The following is a 17,613-nucleotide window of genomic DNA, read 5'->3' as shown; positions in this document are numbered from 1 at the left end:
CCACAGTATCCCCTTTCTAGTTAGTTAGCCTGCACAAGTAAATATAACTACAAGTGACGAAAGGTCAGGATGCAAAGTCTTTGCAGTTGTTGAGTATGATTAGTAAAAATTTAATGCTGCTTTATCAGTATAAGCCTAAGTAGAAATCATCCAAATGCCTACCTCCACCACAAGAGATAACACTCTTCTCAAGGTGAAAAGTGCCCAACAATGCCTTCCAATGATTACCTGGCATTTTTCGTAGTTTGTTTTGTTGTTGTTGTTGTTTGTTTTTTTTTAATGAATGTTCGAGGATCAATGGCTCACCTGCCACATATTTCTTTATAAGTCTTCCTTTTAAGTGCAGAGCTCATTTTACATTTTTATTTAGAAATAAGTTGTCCTTATTTCAAAAGTACTTGCTATCTACATTTCACTTTTCACTACAGAGGATTAAAATGCTTATTTGAATTATGGAAACCAGTGTTAAGAGTCCACTCAACCCCAGAGCCTCAGTCACGTTTGTACAAGAAAATAGAATATTAAAAATCAGGCCTGACCCAGAAAATCAAGGACATGTAGTTAACACAGGGAGAAGATTAATGGGACAAGGCAACTTGGTAAAGTTTATCTTTGGATATCTTCCAAACTGTTTTCCATTTTCTCCTTTCTTCACATGTCCTCATACAATTGATTTACCTGGATTCCCACTTCTGCCCTCTTCTAAGTAAAGCAGCATCCCAAATTATAGACATACTCAGGATCTTCCCCATTTCTGCTCATTCCCACTCAGATAAATCTTCCATACCCCCAAGAAACTGTCCACTAAAATTTAATACCATGATGGATTGTCATATCATCCACTAGGGGGCAAAACGGTATTTATCATTTTAAAAGACTCCTAGAGATCGAAAGCTTTAATAAAAGGGTTTGAATGGTGGTATTTCAGGCATCACAGCACACTACAGCATGAAGAATCTTTTGACAAGAACATTTCTGGGACTCACTTTCCATTCTGTATTCTGTTCACATTCCCCTACCTTCCACTCAAAATTCACATATAAAATTAACCACAACAAATTCCTCTACCTTCTCTATAGTGGTTCTTCCTAAAACATGTTCTATAATGGCACTTGCCATTTTATGTTGTACTTCTGTTTTAGACCTATTCTCCCTGGCCAAGAATAAGTCTCTTAAGGACAAGAACAAGTTTCAGTCAGCCTTTTTTTCCCAGTACCTTGCACCATAACTGACATACTGAAAACATAAATTAGGTGTTTGGTAAACTGAATCAAGTACAAGACTAAGTGTTGCTCATTTTTGGCAAATGACAGAAAGTGGAATGGATTACTAATCCCACTTCTGAGTGGATTCTGACAAACAGCTAGTAGTGTCTGACAGAGTGAAGCATTCGGTAAACATATTCATTCTTTGACTCAATAAATATGTACTAATCATCTTCTATGGGCCAATCACTATGCATATAGATAAAAGGACACTATGCAAAGATGATCAAATTCATGGAAATGAGGTACAATGCAATAACCATACAAATACATGATTGCTGTCCATGATTACAGTTACTGTAAGTGATTATAATATAGGGCTATTATAATCAATATTTCAAGGAAGAGTATTGGAGGATGACTAAGGAATATATAAGAAGAGCCTTATTTAGTCTGGCAAGTCAGGAAACACCTCTGTAAATATTGAGGTAAGGTCTGACAGATGAGAAAAAGTTAACTAAACAGGGAGAACAAAAGGACAGAATGTGTCAAACAAAAGAACAGTTTATGTGATGGTTCTTGAGTATGTTGTTAATGTGACATATTTGATCCTATGAAGACAACTGATGTGGCTGGAGCACAGAGGGGGCAAGTGCCAGGAGAGGAGGCTGAGGAGTAAGCAGGAGCCAGACCCCGTATTATAACTGATGGTAAAGATGGCGGTCTTTATCCCTAGAGAGACAGGATACCACCTGAGGATTTCGAGATTTGTTATTTAAAAGGTGATTCTGTCCTCTATAGTTCAGGAGTAAATTTAGGAGGACCAACAAAGACTTCTAGAATAATCTAGATGACCAACTGGATTAGAGTGGTGAATATTCTAATACAGAATGTGAGATTTATTGGGTAAGGATGAAAACAAGTGAGCCCACTTCTGAAATTTCTAACCGATAAAATCCGAACTCTAAAGTAGTTGTGGTCAATGGTAATGCCCGGTTTTCTGGCTTGTGCAACTAGTTGGAGGCTGATAACAATTACTGAAATAGAGTGAACCAGGTTCGTGAAGCTAGATCATGAATTCAGTTTTTGGAATTTGAGTCAAAGATGTGTGTGAAATATCCTAATGTGGAAATGACAAGAAGGCAGTTGGATAGAGTCTGGAGCTCAAAGTAAAGAGAAGACACACACTTGGCACGTGGCAATCACTTTTACATTGTTATTAAAGCTGTAGACAGGGAGAGTACAAGCCTGTACTCTCTGTTAAATATCCTTTATTGCACTTTACTGAGCTTTTACAAATAGAAGGTTTGTGAAGCAAGTCTATCGCTGCCATTTTTCCAACAGTATTTGCTTATAAATCTCTGCCTCTGTCACATTTTGATAATTCTTGCAATATTTCAAACTTTTTCATTATATTTGTGATGAATGATCTATGATGAGTGATTACAAGTTGTAAGCACTCAGCTGATGGATAGCATTTTGGGGGGAAGAATTAAGGTATGTACATTTTTTAGACACAATGCTATTGCACACTTAAAAGACTGCAGTATAGTATAAACTTCTATACGCACTGGAAACCAAAAAATTCATTTGACTCACATGATTATTTGCATTATTGTGGCAGTCTGCAACCAAACTCAGAAGCTCTCCAGGTATACCTCTACTAGTTTATGGAAAAAAAAAAAATGGGTTAGGATTAAGGCTTAAGAAAGACCAAGATCAAGACTGAGTGGCCAGAGAGGCAGGTAAATCAAGAAAGCATTGTATCACAGAATCCAAGGAGGAGAGGGATGTCAAATTCTGCTGAGACTTCAAGGTAAAAAACATATTTACAGCTACGATGAATGTCATCTGAAACCCTAGCAGCAGCCATTTCAAGAAAATGGAGAACAAAACCAGTGGAACATGAATAAATAGGGACAGTGATTGTCACTAATTCACTCAAGAAGTCTGGCTCAGAAAAGGAACAGAAGAATGTGTCATTATCTAGAGAAGAAGGTGGTTGAAATGGGATTTTTGTTAAAATATAGTAGTATTTGCTGTTTGATGAGCCAGATACTCATAACTTTACTATGTTTATTTTGCCCATTGATTTTTGCATGCTTTACTATGTCCTGGTACCTGTGTAGGAGATGTCCCATAAGTATCTGTTGAATGAACAGTACCTGTAGATAAATGCCCACATCTCAGTCTATTGCTCTTTTCCCTCTTCTGTAATGTATTTTGCTGTTACTTATTTTTAATAGGCATTTTGATTTTCTACTTTCATCATTCTTATTTTGATCTGGTCAAAATACCTGTTTCTGTTGTATCTAATAGGACTACAAGTGTAAAGTACATCTCCAATTGACAATAAATATATTAAGAGAAAATTTTGAAGATTTAAATCATAAAGCAGATATATTTAATTGTATGAATTTTACATTTGTAGAAACTTGGTAACTTCTTTTAAGCATTTTGTAACATTTGTAACTTGAATTAAGTGGTTACAGGACTTTGCAGGTACATCCTTGTGTCTAGAACCTTTTTGCCCTCTTCTTCATGTGGTTCACACAGATTTTTCCTGTTGACCTTCATATCTCAGCTCAGGCACTTGCTACCCCAGGACATTTACTTATCACACCCCATACATACATACAGGCTCTGATTGAAAGGGGAGAGCTAGATGACTTGTTTTAAAGCTAGATTTGCATGGCAAGCCCATTAGTTTTACAAAGAATGTGCATTTGGCTGGCCAGAGAAATCGATGATGATTATCAGGGATAAAAATCTCCAATTAAAGTATTCCCCTCCTTAGTTCTGTCACTAGACCCTAGGAAGTTCCAACCTTCTCTACTCCCATAGCATGGGTGGCATCTCTATGGTATGATTGCACGATTTTTCTCCATCTAAATCTGTCACTCCACTTCTTTCAGAACTTTTAAAGTCCTCTTATTCATCTAAGTATCTGGAGTCTGGACTAGTAGTCTTATGGTAGAACCCATTTTTTGTAAATAAGAAATGAATAATTAAATGAATCTAGAGTTAATAAGTTATATAGTATCCTCATAAAGTAAGTATTCAAAGATATAACATACTATCTCATTCACCTGAACAATTTACTGTGTATTTGTACACTGGGCCAGGTTCAGTCTTTTTAGCCTCAATACATCCAGACCACCATTTCATACTGTGACCATCTGGACCATTAGATGTAAGTACTTATTTGGCAGATAATTCAGTGGTATGAGTATAGTTGTGGGAATAAAATGAATTTGAAAGCTACTACCACCCAAAGGATGTATTTAAAGCTACTCTTATTAAGATGAGAAACTTGACATTATCCTTTTTATAACTGGAAATGTCCTAGTATTTTTATAAATGAAGAATATGCAAATCATCTGAATTTTCATTTTGAGATTTTGGGGCTGCCATTTTTTAATTTGTCAACCTTTAAATAGAGTCCCAACCTCAGAGAAGAACCCTCTACCCAGAGAAACTATCACCAATTTGACACATGGAAAAATCTTAGGAATAACATAAATAGAATATGTCCTTGTAAAATGTCACAGCATTAAGTCAACTCAGGTACCTTTTTAAAACTCATTCAAGAGTACAGCATTTCCAACAAGCTTGTGAACTTAGCTCCATTTGCAAGGTCACAAAAGATGAACCCCTCTTTTCACACATAAAATGTTGGATGGTGCTATAGAAGCCATCAAATAAATATTCATTTTAAGTCAAGCTTTTTATTTATCCATTGGAGATGACCTCTGTTCTAAAATATATATGTAATGCTTCTCAAAAAGGAAAGGCATTGCTGTAGCTGTCTATTAAATCATTAATTTTTGTCTACTCTGTTCAGTGGCTGCTTTAAAAAATAACAGAATTATCAAGCTGCTCAGAACAAAGGCTCTTTCTGATTGTCAGCTCCATATTCTAAAAGCGTGGGTTAATTTCTCTGAATCTCACAGCTGGAACTTTCTTCACTAACTGGCAGTTTCCACCTAGTGATCAAGGCCATTGACTAAAATAAATTATATATAAACCTGAAATTCCTAATAGTAATAAGGCCCCTTCATGAGATAATCACACCAGCAGAAGTACTCATCTGTTGGCTACAAATCTATAGGGTTTTGAAATTATCTTATAAAAACTACATTTCCAGAAATGTTTTCATTTCTAGTTCTGTGAAAGGGCTAACATGGCTACAGCTATGGCACTAGGCACAAAGAAGGAGCTCCAAATATATTCATTAACTGACTCATTGATTAAACTGGATATACTGTTCATAAAGCACTAGAGTCCATGCTGTTTATAAAGCAAACAGTTGGCGAGGTACTACTTCAAAAAACAATCAACAGTTATTTATACTGCTAGTATTAAGAAAGCACATAATAATGACTTATGAAGTACAATCCCTGCTCCCCTGGAAATTAGGATGAGGGAAACTCACATATGAAATAAAGAGGGGGAAAAAAAATCATCGCTAGGCACTATGCTGATGGCTATAAAGCAATCGTTAGCAGAAATCAACATTGGCTAGAAAAGTAAGGGGGTACTTTGTTAACAATATAAACTTGGACTAAGGCTTAAAGGTCGGAGTAATTTTATTAGGCAGAAAGGACTAAAGACATTGCAGATGGATTTCCTGATTATGCAAAAATTTGGTGGTGAAAAGGAATAGAACTCATGGAAATGTAGTAATAAATGCTTTGATGAACTCCCTCCCACACACACCAATCTTGCACCATCTGACTGCCTAGAGCGTTGATGGCTGATGGCTCATAACTGAAGTCCTTCTTCTCAGCACCACCCTCAGCAGAAGAGACTGCTGGTAAGATGTGAGGACAGCCCACACCCAATGACTGGTAGATTCAGGAGCATAAAAATTTCACCTCTTTTAAGAATTCAGAACCTATCTGATGAGCTATCCCAGCTCTAGAGCTCCCGATAAGATTGGACGAGGCCTCTGGTAAGACTACATCACAGCCCAACTTTTCCACCTATACACCTGCACGCTCCCACAGGTGCTGATCCAAAGAACACTCCACTCCTACTTGCAAATCTGAGTCTGCTTCCCTGGAGAAGTTGACCTGTTGCAATAGAGTATAATGTGGGGACCAATCTGACTATATTTGATAGAAAGCAATTTACATGTATTCATTCAAGGGGCATATATGGACTTTGACTCTGTGCCAGCCACTATTTTAGGGCTTAGAACATAGAGAATGAGAAAAATATTTCTCTTCTCTTGTAGACCTGATATTCTGGTGGGGGAAACCTAAAAAAACATAATGGAACTTTAAATGATATGTGCTAGAATGAGAAAGAAGCAGAGCAAAGGGACAGGTAGTGTGTATGCTTAGGAGCAGTTGGGGCTTTAGATAGGATGGCCATATAAAAACTCTAAAGAAGTGACGTATGAGCAGAAAGCTAAATAAACTAATGGGACAATCCATGATAGTATCTGGGGGAAGAATACTGTAGACAGAAGGAACAGCCAAGGCAAATGTCCTGAGGTAGAAGTGTGCCTGGCATGTCTTGAGGAGAGGAAAATCAGGAGCACAGTAGGAGGTAGGGAAACAGACAATAGGCCTTTTTTTGTAAGGAATTCAGATCATTCTAAGTCAAATAGGAAGACAAGGAAGGGCTGTAACCAGGACCGCCTCATGATCAGATTTCCATTTTAAAAGATCCTTCTGCCTGGAAGGTGAGAAGGAATCTAGAAAGGAGCAAGACTGGAAGCAGACAGGTTATTAGGAGGCTACTGTAGAGGTCTAAGCCAGCAATAAGAACTTGGGCTTAAGGTCATGAATCATAACAGTTTGCCTGGGGCTGAAGTTTCTCAGGGTATGTACAGGACATTTAGGGCTAAAACCAATAGTCTTCTGCAAATCAAGAGGGTTGGTCTCCCTATCTGTACCAGAGGGAAGGCCTTTAAGTAGAGAGTTGAGGTCAGATTCAAAATATATTCTGAAGGTTGAGCAGATCGTAAAGTAGAAGAAGAAGGTTTAAATAGTTAGGGCTGAGACAAAGTACAGAGCTTCTTCAAAGTCAGGAAAGTGGGTTTGGACTTGAAAAGATTAGCCTGGCATTAGTATATAGTCTATACCGGACTTTGGAGAGACAATGACTCATGAGATCTTTCATCAGACTGCTGCAAGAAAAGGTTGACAGAAATGTTCAGAGCTGGATCTCAAACACAATGGAGGCAGAAGGGATGGCAGTGAGGATAGTGATGGTGACAGTGGCAAATATCACAGCAGAGATGGAGGTCATATTGAAGGTAGAAGAGAGGAGGGTAGAGGTCATGTTAATAAGGATAGGGAAAAATTAAGTAAAATTTAAAAATCCATTTGAGAGACACTGGCAAAGAAAGAAATGTCAAGATTTGTGGGCTGAAGGACTAAAGAAAAACAGAAGAAACACTAGTCACTGGAAATTGATTACTTAGTGACATTAACCAAAAGGGACGTTGAAAAGAACAGGTCAGGGGGAAATCTGGTGATGAACAACCATTTAGTTAGACAGCATGACTGTAAACTGAGAGTGGAATATCTAAGTGGGTTGTCAGTTGCAGTATCAGTTTATCTTTCCAGATGGCGATCTGATGGTAAAGAAAACTCACTATTTTGAGTCAAAGGACCTTGCTGAGGTCCACACTGAGATGGCTATGTAACCATATGCAACCTCTGGGTCTTAAACTTTTCATGTCTAAAAGGGGCAAAACAGTACCTACTTCACAGGGCTGTTGTAGAGAAAACAAGACGAAATTGTCAAGAAGTAAGGAGCTGAGATAGAGATTGGAGGGTCATCTTTCTATGTCAGTTTTCCAGAACCACTTCTGTTCCCCATCACCATAACCCCACTAAAGAAATCTTTTTTTTAAATGGAGAAAATCTTGGTTTCTTGAACTTTAAAGTAATACATAAAAACTCTTAGTATGTGAAAATTGTGAAATAAGAGGTTGATGTTAAACTGTCCACAAAACTCAAACCATTCCAGTTCTTCTGTGTAAGTGACAGGAGATAGAGTAAAACCTTCATATGCTAGAACAAGACTCCAGGAACAAGAGTACATCTCCATCTAATCACAGAAGTTCATTGCAAGATTTCATAGATGATAAAAAAGTACTTGCTTTCCCACAACTCATAGTGATAGGAGTCCCCCATCTAAGATTCTAAAGTAACAACACTTACTTATAACATAAGTCTCAGACCTAAGTCTTATTTCAGCTGTGGCCAAATAGACCCCATCTTCAGGACGGGTCAGCAGAAGCACCGAATTCTGCCAGGCATGTACGTCTGAAGTACAGCCTCCCCATGATGCATATCCTGGCTCTTCTTGCTTCACATGACCTTCAGGTTCCCAGCTCATCCCCAACATATCAAAAACACATTGCCATCCTATTTGGAAATATTCTACATCAATTAATCTAGAGTCAAGCCAGCATGTAGCAGAAGTCCCAATTCTGAAATTTTGTTTTAGAAAATTATTAAAGCTGTTTTTTTAAAGAATTAGAAAAACATATATTTATATATTATTGAGATAGTGACAACAAAAAAATATAACTAAAGGTTCATATGAATTAGACATTGCCTTTTCTTGAGAATGAGTTTCTATCTGCTTGATGCCGTAAAGAACACAAATTCCAGAACAGTGACTATCTTTCAAATGGAAGAGTTTCAAATACTGTAAAGTAACTCCAGTTGATTAGAATAAAAAGACATGCTGAATTTGTCATGTCAGTTATAATTTTATAAGCATATGAAATTTTATATATTCAAGTTCATAAGTTAAGGAGTTAAAAGTAAATCTGAAAATAAGCAGTCTTCCAAGTTTTTCTTTCTCCTAAAATACCAATTTTGATCGATCCTCCCACTTGCCACACACACACACACACACTCATTCTTCTTCATCCCATAGCTTTATAATTACAAGTAACTTCACCTATTTCTCCTACCTGATACATGGTAGATTCAAACTAACTCCTCCCTTCTAGAGAAGGGATAGAGATTATGCAAAATCTCAAAAATTCCCAATATATCACAGAATTGAATGATAAAGTACTGGAAGAAAAGTAAGTTGTATTGTTTCTTCAAAATAGGAGATGTCCTAAATTGAAGACTCTTATACAGACAGGGGCCATTCAAAAGAACAGTCATATCTAAAATACTTAACTAGAACAGTTAGAGTAACTTGGTTCTGAAACAGATGGAGTTCCCCAGGGAAGGTACTGTGGCAAAAAGACAGAACCCTGCAGAAAGAATCCTCTTCCTAGTGAATATTTTTGGACTACAATTTTGTTCATTTACATTTATAAGGTTCAGATGAAACTGTCCACACTTTGTATTAATTTCTATCATCTTGATTCCCATTCTGAATTTTCACGAAGACCAAGAAAAGGAATATATTCTACTAGATTCTCCTCAGGTGTAAAGTCAAAGGGAGTAAGTAGACACTTTGGGTGAATTTAGCACATTTAACTATTATCTAAACTAATGGAAGGGAGATAGGACCTAGATAATTCAAAACAGGGATATTTTCCAAATTTTTCATTTATTTATATTTTGAGAATGCATGAAAAGTGATAAATCAGCCAAGGACCAGTCTTCAAGGAGTCATGGGGGAAAATGGAGACATTTGCACAATAAAACAAAAACAGTCTTGAGTGACATAAGAGATATATGGGTAAGATGCTAGAAGGACTCAAGGAATCAAAGAACTGGGGGGTTTATAAACACATGTGGTGATGTTTTCAATAAAGCATTACTTAAGCAGAAAATCTATCCCTCTCCCTCTGCCCAACACACACATGGAATGATTACTTCTCACCTATGGATAAACCAGAAAAAGTAGATCTTTTTTTAAGATTTGAGAGGGGATGGGTGCTAGTATGGGGCAGTGTATGGGCAGAAAGAGGGGGGGACAGAGTGCCAAGGAGACTCCCCACTGAGCTCGGAGCCCTGAACCAGCCTGGACCCCATGACCCTGAGATCACAACCTGAGACAAAACCAGAGTCAAACACTTAAGCCACCGCAACACCCAGGCACCCCACACACTTTTCTTTGATGGACAAAATGAATACCCAGTAAAAGGAATTGTATTTCCTTAAGCTGTTAAATTACATCTTAGGCAATTACCTCCATACTGGAGACTCAGGCTGATTTAACACATACATGAAGTTGTAGATAAGACCAAATACAGTTTTAATAAGAGCATAACAGGAAAAGGTCTTCTGTACCTTATTCTTACGTTAAGCCTATCTGCAGAAGTCTGATACAACCATCACTTTTAGAATCAGAATTTACTTTGTGGGGCAGGGTGGGGGCGTGGGGGGGAGAGCACGTCCTAAGAAATAAACCCCAATTTGCCATATACCTAATTCCCTGTATCAGAATTCCATGTAGATACTGCCAGCCTCCTGCCCACTCTCATGCTTATGTGAATTCAAATTCTCCTCATGTTGAATACCATGGTTCTTAATTCATCATCCTAAAAAGTAAGACACTTAAAGGTATAATAACCCATAGTTCTTTCTGGGAAAAAAAAAAGAAAGTCAAAGTTCTCTATACCATCACTTTAAACTCTGACTGAAATGTTCAGAAATGCCAGAGATACAGGGTTGGTGAATGTTCCTAGGACCTGAAATAGGATACCCCAGAAACAATGGGAGGGGCTAGGACATGTGCTGTATTACTGTATATTTCAATTTTCTAACCTGCTGCTTTGATTTGTACAACTATTAGAATAAGGGGAAAAAGTTGAATCTCACTTGACAGGAGTAAAACTGAAATGGCAAAAACTTCTTATATGTTGCCTTTCAACTACTAGGAATTCAGAATTTCTCATTAATGATTCAGTCCAGGGGCACCCACCAGGCTCAGTTGGTAGGGCATGTGACTCTTGATCTCAGGGTTGTGAGTTCAAGCCCCACATTGGGTGTAGAGCTTACTTAAAAATAAAAATAAAAGAGCTAAATCTTTTAAAAAAAATCTTTTAAAAATTTGAGTCAAATGCAAATACAAGTCCTTCTCCCAAAAATCTAAGCATTAGACATAATCCTATTTGAAATGTAAAAAGACAAAAATTGGGGTAGGTTGATTCTACTAAAGGAGCGTTAGACTCTTTTCAAAGCTATTTAATAAAGTTATGAAATTTTGCCAAGATCGTTGCAGTGCTATTCAGAGTAGAGTTTCTAAAAAAGTCATCTCGGTCTCATTTCCTGAACTACTGAATTATGGATATATTTTGATGAATGATAAAGTATAGATGAGCTATTTAAAACCAAAATTGGTTACAATCACTCTTCATACCTCAGTGAATGAAAGACCACTGGGTAAACGCCAATGAACCTAAGAGCTTTCACATTCTAATTATCCTAATCCTCCTTGTGAAGAATTTGCAATGTGTGTGTACAAACTATATTCACCTTTATTCGAAAAGTTACTTATAGTCTCTTATTGGTTTCACAGCAAGAGAAATTGGGTGATATTTGCTTCTCCCTTCGCTATGTACCGACTGCCGGCAAGCTGACTGTTGTCATTCTGGAGGCAAAGAACCTGAAGAAGATGGACGTGGGTGGCTTATCTGGTAAGACTGTGATGTTCACTGGGTTTTTTTTCTTAATGCTCTTTCATCGTGGATACCAGATGCATCGCACACATGCTGTGACTCCCCATTCCTTATTGATCACAGCTTCCTTCCCACAGAGAATGGAAGCGGTCTCAGAATCCATCCCAACACAGTGCTCCAGAAGCTGCTCTCAATTTATTGGCACTGGCATAAAAGATGAAATCTATTTTCCTGTTTCATTCCCAGAGTAGCAATCATTAGTTCTACTGCACTGAAAGCTGATTTTTTTTTTCTTCTGCTTCTCTTGCAAAAGGCAATGCCTATGACCATTTTGAATCTTTTTTCTGGGTGTGTTTTTTTTTAATCAAAATTCACCCATGACATGAAACCAGAGTTTTAACTAAGACTTCTTTATTAGGTACTTGATAACCTAACAGTTTTTAGTAATACTGTTTTATTAAAGGTGCAGCATTTCAAATATAAGTAAACAAAATCTATTTGAGGGTGACTCCTCAAGGCAATGCATTTATTTCTACAGTCTATGATGGGGGTGGAGGAGACTTTTGGATTTTAAGTTCTATATAACCCAAACTTAGTTTAAAAAAAAAAGTATACTCTTGCTCAAAAGCAAAGTCAACTGAAGGATTTCCACAATTGACTAGGATTTTTAAATTTTCTGTTCTGCATAATTATATTTTCAATTTTTTAGTAAAATATTAAAGCATGAGAAATTTTCTTTATATGCCACAAGTTCATCATGAATACACTATAGTTATCATTGTTTGTGGTTGTGGAATTAGAACCCACATTACTGGTTATTCAGTGCTTTCTATTGCAAACTTCAAAAAGTCACCCTAATGCAACCTGGTCATTTTATATTCTAAAGCATAACAGCTCAAAAATGCTAAAGGTGAGTTTCCACTTGCTAAACTACTAATTTGTCAACCAAATTCTCTTGGTATTTAAGTTTATTTCTCTTTATAAATAAGTTGCCTGGGGAAGCTGCACTAATTCATGTCACAAAGACCCCACTTAAAAGCTTACAGCTTTCATTGCTTAAAGAATAACAGAACAAGTTTAAAACAATGAGCAGTTTCCTCCAGAAATATTAAAAAAAAAATCTAATGTGTGTAAGAGGGAAAATATATGTGTATATATATGTATATGCCATGCATATATACATATATACAAATACAGTGGCACTGAGCATCCCTAACACCAGATATGGCTTGAAAACAGTTTCTCACTGAAAAAACCTGGTACTTACTAGAGAAACGGTAGGTTCCAGGTGTGTCACAGGAAGTATACAAGCCTAGAACATCTCATCTAACCAGAAAGCAAGGAAGCTACCAAACAATACGAGGGTCTTGTCAAAAGACTTGAAAGCCATGGCCAAAGATGTGATCACTTGAGCACTGGTAATCTAATAAATGCAGGGTATTCAAACCTAAAACAAAAGATCATTTAATGTACAGATAAATTCTCAGCTTTAAGGACAGTTGACTCCCAGATACTACTCAGTATCCTGAGGTAGGATTTCAGGCACCTTTGACCTTTCTTTCCTTTGGTTCAATGGTCATAATGTCTTTGTATTCTGCTGCTCATACTCCTCTCCCAACTCCCAGGCCAACTAACACCTCATTACCTCTATCTAGTACTCCCCTAATCTTCCTTCTAATCCACTGTATTCCCTTTAACAGAGTTCCAGAAGCAGCTTAACCATGAAGCCAATAAAACTCCAGGGTCCCTCATTTGTTCTGTCTTCTTCCAAGGTCCTAGAAATGCGTTCCCATGATCACTGATATTTCAGCCTCAATTTGTCAGTCACTGTCTGAGTCTCTGACTTTGCCACCATCATCCACCTCTTCTTGCTCAGCAGCATCTGAGTGGCTACAGGCATTTTTGAGATTTAGTTAAGGGAAGTTGGGTCTGGCAGAATAAATTTATGTAGCTTGTAATCACTTCCATGTGTAATTGGGTTATTGGTGGCTACCATGGGAAGGAAGGGCTGCTGGGAGGACTCCTACCACCCACTGCACTATCTCAGCACTGTGACATAAGAGGGGCAAGGCCAGAAGTCATATATGCTCATTGTTTTCTAGTTTCTTTTTTCTTGTTTATGTTCTTTTTTTCAAATGTTAAACTCCATTTGCTAAAATGGCTAGATAATTGAACCAAAGTGGACTGTTTCACCAGGGTCTAAAGTTATATTAGCTTCAGGATCCACACACCCTGGGTCTACCCCTACATTGGAATTACCTGGGATGTTTTTGTTTAATTATTAAATATTAAATAAGGTTATTTCAAGACTCCTAATCTCAAGGGCTCCATCTCTCTGTGAAATTAAGTCAGTCATTCAGGTCCACATAACACAGATCCCTCCAGACTATGTCCCACTGCATTTCTGTATTTTAACCAAATTGTATTCTGTATTTTAACCAAATTTAACCAGCACGCAGCTCTTCAAACAGACTATGTAATTTGCTGCTTCCGTTTGTTGTTTAAATCATTTCCTTCACCTTGAATTTTTCCTTCCAACAATGCCCAGCTAAATGCTATCCATTCTTCAGGCCAAGCTTAAGTCTTATTTTTTTTCCATCTGTCGAACAAAATATAGTGTTTTCCTCCTTTGTGTTAGGCATTGTTCTTAGACTAGATTTATATCAGTGGACAAAAGAGCCAAAGGCCCTGACCTTGTACACTTTACATTTTAATTTGGGGAGACAGAACCAATAAATAAGCATGCAGTGTGCCAATACATGACAAGTGTTATGGAAAAATCAAAGCAGGGAAGTAGGAGAAGAAATACTGGGGAGCAGTTTTAAGTGTGGTGGTCAGAGAAAGCCACAACCTGGAAGAGGTGAGGAAACAAGCCACGGGCTGTCTAGAGAAAAGAACATTTGGGTGGAGGGATTTCATGAAGTCTTTTCTGACTCATCCTGACAGGACGCATCTTTTCCTTTTTTAAATGCCAACAGCAGTTTGTTTACACCCTTCAAACATCACGCTTCTCTCACTAGACTGTGCTCTGTATTTCTATCTCCCACAATGCCCTGACTGGTAGCACTGAACATAGCTGCTGAATGAATAATGAATTATTTACAGAAGAGCTATGGCCTGGAAAAACAAGTCTTGCATTTCAAATTTGTTTAACCTACTTACCATTAAAATAACTTTAAGAACTTGGATGGTCTATCTCAAAGTAATTTAACCTATGTCTGAGACCAAAATTATATAATGAGATCATCCCAGGTAAATCAAATGTTTAACTACATTTGCTGGAAATGGCTAGTTAATTGGGTTAATTGGAACCAAAGTGGGTTGTTTTACTAGGGTTGGAATCCCACTCTACCACTACCAGCAATTTGACACTGGACAAATTATTTAGTTTTCTGAGCCTTAGTTGCATTATCTATGAAGTGGAAGTAATAGGATTTTTTTATAAATGTGTTGTGAGAAATAAAGCACAGGGTCTGGCACACCTAAGTGCTCACTAAATATTCTTGTAATCATTTCTGTTACTTTATGAAATATTGGGCTAAAAATGGAAAATGTGAAAGCAACCAATGAACAGTTTAACCAATTCTTGATTGAATGGGGAGAAAAAGAAAGGTTCATTTTATAGGACTGGCTGGTCAGTTAAGGCAAAAATGAGATCAGTAGACCTATGTTTTACATAGACCAAACAGTGAATTAAGACAAGGTATTCAATTAAACAGGAAATATTAGGGAAAAAAATGGAAAAAAACAACTTTAATTTTTCTTACTACTCTATTGCAAGGTTTCTTTTCTACTGTGTAAATTCAAAATACATTGCATCAACATTTTACCTCTCTAATCTATCCATATAGCAAGTCACACAAATTCCAACCCTTCTTATAGGGACAAACTTGACTGGACCATTCACATGTCTACAGTAGACCTCTGTACTGACAAGCTTAATATTCCAAGTCTCAAGTATTTGCGAGCAACAGCTAGAGTTTCTGAATATAGCTATTTGTATTGAAACTTACAGGTTTCAAGGCTGTCCTTCAGGAATAAGTTTGTAGAGTAGAAAATGAGTTGGGTTTCTTTTTTTCCTGTACTTAGAAAGAGGGGATGGAAAATCAAGCCGTCTGCCTAGTAACCACTTCTCAGTATCCTCACAGCCTTTTATACATCTGTGTGCTTGGAGTAAATTTCTCTTCAAATAATTATCTTTTTGTGAAAACTGAGGAAGAATATGAACAGTGTCTTGGTCCAGTTAGGCTACTATAACACTATCATAAACTGAGTGCCTTAAATGGAAATTTATTTCTCATAGTCCAAGATTAAGGCACCAGCAGGTTCCATGTCTGGTGAGAAACTGCTTCTTGGTTTATAGCCGTTGTCTAATTTTTGAGTCTTCACAAGGCAGAGGAAGCAAGGGAGCTTTCTGGGATCCCTTTTTATAAGGACACTAATCCCATTCACGAAGGCTCCACCCTCACAACCTAATCGCCTTCCAAGGGTCCCACCTCCAAATACCATCATTTCAGGGATTTGGTTTCACCATGGGAATTTTAGGAGAATGCTAACATTCAGTCTACAGCATAGAAGTCTAAGAAACTGATGACATTAAAAAAGTTGAAGATTCTCAAAGGTGTGAGGTTGTAGGTCTTGTATTTTTGAGCTGTTTATTTTATAACATTCAAATCTATACCTGTGCAGACTTTTAAGTAACTCTCAAAGAGTAAATACCTTTTTTCTAACTAAATCCCTTGTACCTATTTATGTTACAACTGATTTCCTCACTTTTTTGTTTGGTTGGTTGGGTTTTTGTTTGTTTTCTGTGTATATGTGTGTGTGTGTGTGTGTGTGTGTGTGTGTGTGTGTGTGTTTGGAGGGGGTCTGTCATACCAGAAATTTAAGACTTCTAGGTACAGCTTTAGTGAGAATGTTCAAGACTAAGTTCATTTGGGCTTTATATCACAAATTAAACTTTTTTAGGTCTTCTAACCTAAGGATAGAGCTGTTGGAAGAAAAAAATGACCAAACTTCTTATTGAGCAAAATGGACAGGAATAGAGCTTTTAAATTTCACTTAGGTTGAAGCTTTTCAACCTAAATCTAAAAAGAAAATTTTTAACTCTTAAGTCATTATAATTTAGCTATAGAACATTTTCTAGTTTAGAAATCCTTTAACTTGTTTTTTTCATGTGATTCTCATGATAGACCTGTGAGGCAATTTCTGAACATAATATTCTCAGAAAATTGAAGCTTAAAGGCATTAGATAATGTGTATGAATCATTTTGCTTCATGCCTGATGCATAGAAGGTGTTCAATACTGGCAATTGCTGTTGACTTTACTGATATTCAAAGTGAGTAGCTTGTAGATGGTATAGCTGGGACTAAAGCCCAGATTCAGATTCTGAATGCAGAATGTCTCAAAGACCATTCCATTTCCCCTTTTCCCTGCAGCTGGCACATAGACCTTTTGAAATTTTTGCAAGTGTTTTGTACAGCCAGGAACCACGGCAAATATACAAGAGTAAGAAGTTTGTCTATCCTGCCTCTTTGATTTGGGTTGTAGTCACCTAAGTTGTGAAGAGAACCACAAAAGCCCATCAAGCACGCCAACAAGAAGGTGCTGGGAAAATATATACGCAGGACTGAAGTCATAAACACCTATTCCAGCAGTCTCCTGAAAGTCAAGGGGCTAAGAGGCAGCCATGAGATGGGATCAGGTCAGACATCCTGAGGGATGTCTGGAACAAATGTAGGTGAAATGTAGTTGAAAGTGTTCTACCTCATCATCTTTCTTCTTTTCACTTTCTACCCCAGGCCCCACCCCTAGTCTTCTTCCTGGTCAGCCCCAGTCCTGTCTTATCA

General features: G+C 37.4%; 1 protein-coding gene across 2 annotated transcripts in view; it reads left to right on the top strand.

Annotated features, from left to right (window-relative positions):
- Positions 1-17,613, top strand: part of SYT1 (synaptotagmin 1) — a 543,751-nt gene that overhangs the window by 435,745 nt on the left and 90,393 nt on the right. For both annotated transcript variants that reach the window (XM_032854709.1, XM_032854708.1), the window contains exon 8: positions 11,664-11,781. In XM_032854709.1, coding sequence (XP_032710600.1) covers positions 11,664-11,781 — 118 coding nt within the window. The remainder of the gene's footprint in view (positions 1-11,663; positions 11,782-17,613) is intronic.

This window comes from Lontra canadensis, unplaced genomic scaffold (genome assembly GCF_010015895.1).
Source record: "Lontra canadensis isolate GAN:19392208 unplaced genomic scaffold, GSC_riverotter_1.0 scaffold9, whole genome shotgun sequence".
NCBI lineage: Eukaryota > Metazoa > Chordata > Mammalia > Carnivora > Mustelidae > Lontra > Lontra canadensis.
Note: the sequence above shows the minus strand (reverse complement) of the source record. Positions and strands in the feature narration are given on the sequence as shown.